General features: G+C 42.8%; 1 protein-coding gene across 1 annotated transcript in view; it reads right to left on the reverse strand.

The window, feature by feature from the left end:
• Nucleotides 1–2,296: 2,296 nt before the first annotated feature.
• Cth (cystathionine gamma-lyase) overlaps nt 2,297–9,155 on the reverse strand; it is a 31,664-nt gene continuing 24,805 nt past the window's right edge. Inside the window, exons 11-12 of the mRNA XM_021196752.2 lie at nt 5,633–5,771; nt 2,297–2,704 (exon numbers count right to left, since the gene is read on the reverse strand). Coding sequence (XP_021052411.1) covers nt 2,696–2,704; nt 5,633–5,771 — 148 coding nt within the window. The 3' untranslated portion in view covers nt 2,297–2,695. The remainder of the gene's footprint in view (nt 2,705–5,632; nt 5,772–9,155) is intronic.

A 9,155-nucleotide genomic window follows, 5' to 3' on the forward strand; every position in this document is an offset into this window, starting at 1 on the left:
AAAGAAAGAAAGAAAGAAAGAAAGAAAGAAAGAAAGAAAGAAAGAAAGAAAGAAAGAAAGAAAGAAAGAAAGAAAGAAAGAAAGACAGGCTCAGGGAAAGGATAGACATGCCCAAGTGTGAAGGATAGGGCCTTCTCCAGGAAGAGTTGAAGAAGTCTTAACTTTTTTTTTTTCCCAAAAAGGGACATTGAGTGACATTCCTAGAAATCTATAGGTTTGCAGCTGGAAGAGAGAAAGGCCTAAGGCAAATTTCATTGTGTTGTAATTCTTGATTCTCAGCCCACAAGAAGCTCATTTTCTTTCTCACATGTCTTAGGTTTCTGGTGCTGTCATAAAACTATGACCAAAAGCATCCTAGGGAGGAAAGGGTTTGTTTTGCTTACAGTTCCACATCACAGTCCATCATTGGAGGAACTCAGGGTAAGAACTCAAGTTAGGAACCTGGAAGTAGGAAGTGAAGCAGAGGCCACGGAAGAGTGCTGCTTACTGGCTTGGTCACCCTGCCGTCTTTTTCAACTCCTGCCCATCTACACAGGGGTGGCACTGTCCACAGTGAGCTAGGCTTTCCCACACCAATTACCAATCAAGAAACTGCATCACAGGCCAATCTGGAAGGAATGTTATCTTTGTTGAGGTCTCTTCTCCCAGATGACTCTAGCTTGTTTCAGTTGACATAAAACTAGCCAGTACCACATCTCTATAAGTTTCCTTTTTTTTTTTTTTTTTTTTTTTTTTTTGAGACAAGGTCTCCCACTGACCCCATAGCTTGCCAGAGTGGATAGGCTGGAGGGCTAGCAAATCCCTGGAATCCTCTTGTCTATCTCTCCAGCACTGGGATTGCAGTCACACTGACACACTTAGGTTGAAGAGACCTGAAATCAGATCTTCAAGATTGCATGACAAGCCCCTTATCAACTGAGCTGTCTCTCAGCCCCTCAAAACAGGTTTTATATACAGGGATTAAGAAAGAGGTGCTCCCTAACCCTCCAGAGACTTGAGGCCCCAGGGAGTGGGGAGGTCTGGTGGGTGGGACCATTCTCCTGGATACGGGAGGTGGGGGGAGCAGAGGGAAGGGAGATATGGGATGGGGAGCAGTTGGGCGGGAGGACTGGGAGGGGGATGAAGACTGGACTGTAAAAAAAAAGGTTAAAGAATAAAAAGAAAGTAAGGAAGGAACAAAGAAAGAAAAAGAAAAGGAAGGGAGGGAGGGAGAGAGAGAGAGAGAGAGAGAGAGAAAGGAAGGAAGGAAGGAAGGAAGGAAGGAAGGAAGGAAGGAAGGAAGGAAGGAAGGAAGGAANTTTTTTTTTTTTTTTTTTTTTCTGGCCACGACTTTTCTTCTAGCTCCTTAAACTCTCCAGAAAAAAAAAATTACTTTTGCTGAAAAGAAACATTGTAGCAGGAGGGGAGGAATGCATAATATATATATTGTAACCAACACATCTCAGTCATGGCTACTGTTTTAGACAGGCTTGGAGGAACTTGATATTAATGGTCACACCAAGAAGAATTGCTTGCAGTGTGTTAATGAGGACACTATTAGACCTGTGCACATGCGCCCTTCCAAAAACAATTGCCTCCATCTGTCAGAGCTATTTTGCCTGTGAAGTCTCCTGCGACTCTTCTCACCACTCTGTCCTCTTCCTTCTCTGATGCATTACTGCTCTCTGGCAATGGCTGTCCCCAGTGCTGAAGAGCATTCATTTTAGAGACCACCTCTCCTAGGAGCAAACCGAGGCTCTGTTGTTTCATTCAAGATGAAATGCTCTTTGAATTAAACACGCCTGTCTTTTTTTTTGTTTTGTTTTTCGAGACAGGGTTTTTCTCTGTGTAGCCTTGGCTGTCCTGGAACTCACTCTGTAGACCAGGCTGGCCTCGAACTCAGAAATCCGCCTGCCTATGCCTCCTGAGTGCTGGGATTAAAGGTGTGCGCCACCATGCCCAGCCTCACACCTGTCTTATAGTCCCAAGTCACCAGCCTATTTCTCCCCAGCTATAAGTTGGGGGGGGGTATAATTTGTACCTAATATGCACATGTTAAACTTTAAGGATAAGAATTACTCAGTTACACTTATAAAAATCAATAGAGTTTGGAACCTCTAGAGCAGCCACTAGAAATGAAAAAGAACCCAGAAACAGCAAAGCAGTATCAGGGCCAGGTACATTTGATAACTAGATTTATTTAAGAAAAATAACAAGTATCAAGTACAACCTTTAATCTCTTGAATTTCACAGTAGGTATTCCAAATATTTGATTTTTGGCTTACAGTAATTATATAATTTTTCAAAAAACCCACAGTGGATTTAAGACCATTTAATAATTTAACTTCATAAAACATCAATACTAAATTGTAACATTGTAAACATGATTAAAATATATCTTAAGCTACTGAAGAAAGAAAAAAGAAAAAACAACATGATCCCCAAAACAGCACAACTCTTACTTCCTTGGACACAAATATAGCAAAATTACCGAAATGATACTAACAGAACAACCTGTTAGTTAGAAAATAAACAGAAGACAGCCCTTAAAGGAAGATCCCTGGATGGTTACAGCTGTAAACTCATTAGGGCCTTAAAATATTCACTGTGCAGTTCTGCAGATGCTCCGTAATGGTCTGTCCAGTTATTCAGAAGATTTGGCCCCTTGGATGCTGCTCCTGATGGCAGCACTGAGATGACAAGTTTCACTCAAATTTTAAGGGTGCTGTATCAACAGTGTACAGAAAAAGAAAGAATGTCAGTGATCTCCACATCATATCCCGAGAGCCTGAGAACTCAGTCCAAGATTCGCACATTCTCTCACACACCAGAAAAGTGACACCTTTTTTTTTAATTTAATTTTGGCGATGAGGGTCAGAATAGAGCTGAGATGGCTCTAGATTGGGGTTGTGGTGGGTGGATGAAGATGTTGGGAGTCAGACGCCCTATACTGTCTAAACCCAAGGTGCTTGAAGGTGCTACAGATGATACCAAAAGTGGTCCAGAAGTCTGAATCATTGAATGTGCTCAGAGAGGCCGATGTCATGCTAGAGATGTTGGGTGGCTTGGAGTTCTTGCTTTCTTAGAGGGCTAAATACCTGTTGATAAGCTGAAACTAGCCTGAGGGGCCAGTAGGTGGGTCATCTTGTTACTCAGGGACTTGTGTGAGTACGAATCTCTGGTGAGGCCACTATAAATATGATGACGCCAACCCTCACTACTAGGCACATGCTAGCTGAGAAAATCTAAAAAGAAATGCTCAGCACCCTTAATCTTTAGGGAAGTGTAAATCAAAACTACTTTGAGATTTCAATTTACCTGATATTGGCCAATATCAATAAAGCAATGACAGCTCATGCTGGAGAGGATGTGGAATAAGGGAAACACTCATCTATAGCTGGTGGGAGCCAACTTATACAGCCAGCATGGAAATCTGTATGGTGGTCCCCCAGAAACTACATTAAGTTAGTTATAGCACTCTTAAAGACATATACCCAAAGGACACTCCACCCTACCACAAGATAATTTGCTCAACCGTGTTCATTGCCGCTCTATTCATAACAGCCAGAAATTGGAAACCACTCAGATGCTCCTCAACAGAAGAATGGGTATGGTACATTTATACAACAGAGAATTCCTCAGCAAGTTTTTAAAAAATAAAATTATGAAATTTGAAGGTAAGTGTATGAAACTAGAATAAAATCATGCTAAGTGAGGTAACTTAGATTCAGCTATAGTATGTAGTCACTTCTATGTGGATGTTCACTGTTGGCAAGCAAGCGTCAAACTGTACAACCACAGAGGGTAGGCAAACTGTAAGGGGATAGGGGAGAGGATAGATCTCCATAGAAAGGGAAAACAGACTAAATAATTATGGATTGATGGAGGCTGGGGACTGCAATAGAAGGATCAAAGAGGGAGAGAGAAAGAAGGGGGCAAGAAAGCGAATATAAAGAGGAACAGCTAAAATTAAGGGATATTTGAGGAGTTGTATAGAAACCAATACAGCAGAAGCTTCCTACAATGCATACACATATGAAGGCAATATAAATTGCCAAATAACAGGAGAGACAGAGCCCCAGCTGAACATCTTTTGTCACCAAATGAAGTTTCAAGTACTGAAAGTGGGTTACATAATTGAGTTCTTGACCAAAGGGGTCCCATGAGAACCCCCAAACAACCCAGGCTACTGCTAAGGCTATGGGTAGCTCTCCAGAACCTGACAGTAAGGTCCTATTACTTAACAACTTAATGATTATGGAGAAGTTGATGCCTACCTAGAACCTTCACTCCCTACGGATTAGATACTACTGGAAGGTTCTCTGCATGCTGCCAAAGGAGAAAGGTACAAACTCTTCAATTTACAATGGTGACCTGCCTGCAAGGTCCACTGGTCCAATAGAACTTTTACAAAGTTTGTGGGAATAGCCAACCGATATTTGATTTGAGTTAAGGCACACTCCATGAGATGGAACCCAAGCCCAGTGCTGCTTGGGTAGCCAAGAACCTGAAATCAGATAAGGCAGGGACCTAGGGGAAAATCAATTACTATTGTTCTGCTAAAAGAACATAGCATTAAAGTGACTGCTAGTGACTTTCTGCTGTACTTGAAGACTAGTGTCTTGCTTGGCCATCAGAGAAGTTTCCTCCTGCAGAAGATGGAAACAAATGCAGAGATTCACAGGCAGACAACACACAGAGTGAGAAATACTGGAACATTCAGCCCTAGAAATGGATCTCCTCCACCAACTCTGTCTCCTCAGAGCCCAGGGAACTCTGAGGAAGAGCAAGTAGAAAGAGTATCAGAGCCAGAGGGGATGAAGACACCAAGGAATCCTGGTCTCCTACACAACAGGTGCCGGCACACACATGAACTCACAGAGACTGTGGCAGCATGCACAGGGCCTGCATGGGTCTGTACCAGATGGGGCCCTAGAGCTGACAAGAGTGGACACACACCCTTATCTCTAAACCCAGAAGCTAGCTCCTTTTGATAGCCACTTGCTAATGGAAAATTAGTTTTCTCCACGAGAGTGTCATAGGGGAAACAAACCACTATTTTTTGTTTAACCATACATGTCATTTGTATATCTATTATGCCTTCCAGTTTGAGTGTTTCATGGGATTCCTGTGTTGGCAAATGAGTGTGTAACTGTGTCTACATGCATTTCTAGTGCCTTTTCTTTGGCCCATTTTCTTTTTTTTTAAGATTTATTTATTATTATACGTAAGTACACTGTAGCTGACTTCAGACGCACCAGAAGAGGGTGTCAGATCTCATAATGGGTGGTTGTGAGCCACCATGTGGTTGCTGGGATTTGAACTCAGGACCTTTGGAAGAGCAGTCGGTGCCCTTACCTGCTGAGCCATCTCATCAGCCCCCGTTTTCTTTTTTGGATGTTTTGTCACAATCTGATTTGTTTCTTTTGATTTATTTTATTTTATACTTTTATTCCTTAGATGCCTGCTTACTTTTTAACAAGTGACAGAAAGATCCAATTCAAGGGGAGATGGGATGAACTAGAAAGAGTAGGAGATCAGGAAGCTGTAACCAGAATATATTATATGAAAAAAATCAATTTTAAATAAAAGAAAAAAGATTAGACACATGCATACACACACACACACACACACACACACACACACAACTTACCGCTGCCTTCAAAGCTTGATCCAGGTCTTCGAGAAGGTCCTTTTCATCCTCTAGACCCACAGAAAGTCGGATGAGTGTGTCACTGATCCCGAGGGTAGCTCTGTCCTTCTCAGGCACAGAGGCATGGGTCATGATGGCTCTGGAAGAAAAATGTGAGCAAATTTTACCATTGGATTGTGGCAGTGGAGGCATATTTCTAGCTCAGTGTTGGCAGCTATCTTCAGTTCTTTCTGCTCCTATTTTTGACAAACTTATCTTTTCTTGTTATGATTTTGAATGAAAACTGGGACTTCTTATTGACACTACTTGTATGTCATAAAAATGAGCTGAACACAGCAGTCTGGTACCCAGACAGGGGAGAGAACAGTAACCTGTGGGTTTGACCACCTGACAGAATGAGGCTTTGCTGAGACCAAACCGCTCCTGGGCTGCTCTTTACAAGGCACATCCTTCTGAGGCAGATTAATGAAAGACAAGTCCAGGCCTCTACCAGCCAGCAACAGGCAACAGAAATCTTAGTACAGAACCCGAGGAAGAAAGGCCTGAAGAATTTTCCAAACTAGAAGCTGATCATCCTCAACAGGTGTAAAATCAGGCTCCCATTGCATCATGGGAGCCCATTGCATCATGGGAGCCCATTGTATCATGAGAGCTCATTGCATCATAGGAGCCCATTCCATCATGCACTTCAGGGAGAACCTGGAGGAAATGAGGTGTTCTCCTTATTTTAGAGGATTAAGGAGGCACTGAAGAAAAGCAGACAAACCAACCCAAGAAGTCCAAGCAGGAAGGTTGTGGGAGGTCAAAGGAAGGACTGAGTAGACTGAGAACCATGCAGACGGGGCTCAGCTCAGTCATACCTAAATCCAATGTGACCTTCAAGCGAACCAACAACCCTCAGACTCATAGAGAAAAGCACTTCGGTTGTCTAAGGAAGTTTTTTAAAGTTAATTTTTATGTATGTATATATGATTGGTGGGAGGGGCACAGGATGTATGTGGAGACTGGAGGACAACTTTGTGGAGTCAGTTCTTTCCTTCAACAATCACGTGGGTTCTGGGATTGAACTCAGGTTGCCCGGCTTATGTAGCCAAGTGTCTTTATCTGCTGAGCCATCTTGCTGGCCTCTAAGAAGCTTCCAGGTTGGTTTGGGTTTGGGCAAAAGCAAGGGTTATCTGAGAAGAAGGAACTATGGTTGAGAAATGCCTACATAAGATTGACCTGGAGGCAAGCCTGTGGGGGGCTTTCTTAATGAATGGGCTGGGACCACCCACAATCATTAATTAAGAGGTGCCCCCCCCCCAACCAGGACAAGAGGTCATGAGACATAAGACAAAAAGCTGAGGAAGCCATTAAAAGCAAGTCAATAAGCAACACTCCTCCATGGGCTCTCCATCAGCTCCTGCCTCCGGTGTCTGCCCTGAGCTCCTGTCATGATTCCCTCAGTGTTGGAGGTGTGTGTGACCTGAGAGTAGTAAAGGGAAATAAACTCTTTTCATCCCAAGCTGGTTTTGGACATGCATTTCTCACAGCAACAAAAACCCTAAGGCAGGAAGTTTTAGCACACTAACATCCTCCTGAAAATGCTCTGCCGCAGCAGGTTCTTTCTTCCCTAAGGGAGGAGGCACAAAGCCAAATAATCCTAAACCTCAGAGAGTAATACTCTTAGGAATGAATAATATTCCAGGGCCAACAGATGTCTCAGCAGGCAGAGACCATGAACCTGACGGTCTGAATTCCACCTCCAGAATCCACAAGGTTATCCTCTGACCTGCTCATGCATGCCTTGACGCACGTGTCCCCTCCCACACCCACATGGTGTGCTTGCACATACAATAGTAACAAAAATTAAGAAAAACATACCCTTGAGGGCTGTAGTGGCACAGGCCTTTAATCGTAGCTCTGAGAGGCAGAAGCAAGCAGATATCTGTGAGCTTGAGGCCTGCCTGGTCTTCATAGTGAGTTCCAGGACTGGCAGAGTTACACAGCGATTCCCTGTCTCAGAACAAGCAAGCAAGCAAACAAACACCCCAAAACCAACCAACAAAATCCTTGCATTCCTTTTCAAAGTAACCTGAGCTGAAAGCCTCTTAGCCTCTTAGCCCTGTGGGGTTTGTGTTGTTGTTGTTGTTGTTGTTGTTGTTGTTGTTGTTGTTGTTGTTTTGGGGACAGGTTCTCCCTGTGAAGCTCTAGCTGCCCTGAACTCACTATGTAGACCAGGTTGGCCTCAAACTCACAGAACCTGCTTCTGCCTCCAGAGTGTTGGGATTAAAGGTATGCAATACCAGGTTTAGCGTTGCTCTTTTTTTTTTTTTTTTAAATTAAAGAAATGTACCATTGATTTTTTTATAATAAAATAAGATATAAGATAAAACAAAAATTAACACAGAATAGGACAAAACAAACAAAGAGAAGGAAAAGAGTCCAAGAGATGACTTAGGAAACAGAAACCTACTCATTTGCACACTCAGGAGGCCCATAACAACACTAAACTAGAAGCCATTTTACACACACACACACACACACACACACACACACACACACACGATCTGTAGGGTAAAAAGAGAGGGAAATATATATATAAATAAAATAAACAGCCAGGCAGTGGTGGTACATGCCTTTAATCTCAGCACTTTGGAGGCAGAGGCAGGCGGATTTCTGAGTTTGAGGCCAGACTGATCTACAGAGTGAGTTCCAGGGCAGTCAGAGCTGCACTGAGAAACCCTGTCTTGAAGCCCCCCAACCCCCCAAAAAAATTTTTTAAAGGTAACTTTTTTTTTAAAGGAAAAGTCTTGACATGCCTTTATGAGACAAGGAGCCTCTAAAGATGCTACTGAACTTTTCTGTTGGCCACCTCCTGCTGGGCATGCCAGCCATTACTTTTTAAATATGTAGAAATGTCATGTAGCTTCTATATTTAAATATTTCATAAGCATCAATTAAAGTACATAAAGCTAATTGGGGAGTACGAGAAAATCATGCACTGTGAGAGTTCAGAAGGTCAAATCTTTTTTTTTTTTTTTCAGAAGGTCAAATCTTAATGGACTGAGAACCACTGAAGGGAGACTTTGTCCTGTCCAGTCCCAATACATGAGACAAGACACAAAACCAAAGTAGAGAAAAGAAAAGAGGAGGTAGGGAAGGAGAAGGGGGTAAGGAGGAGGTAGAAAGGAAGAAGGGAGGTAAAGAGAAAGTGAAGGAGAGAGGAAAGGGAAAGGAATGTAACAGATGTCTAAAGTAATTCTAGCAATAGATTTATTTTTATGTTGTAATATGAGCCAGGGATTTAACTCAGGCATTCCCCCCACCCCCAACACTCTCTAAATTGAGATTAAGAAAGAATAATATCAGCCAGGTGTGGTAGCACACACCTTTAATCCCAGCACTCGGGAGGCAGAGGCAGGTGGATTTCTGAGTTCGAGGCTAGCCTGGTCTACAAAGTGAGTTCCAGGACAGCCAAGGCTACACAGAGAAACCCTGTCTCGAAAAACCGAAAAAAAAAAGAAAAAAGAAAGAAAGAAAG

The sequence above is a fragment of the Mus pahari genome, chromosome 4 (genome assembly GCF_900095145.1).
Source record: "Mus pahari chromosome 4, PAHARI_EIJ_v1.1, whole genome shotgun sequence".
Taxonomy (NCBI): domain Eukaryota; kingdom Metazoa; phylum Chordata; class Mammalia; order Rodentia; family Muridae; genus Mus; species Mus pahari.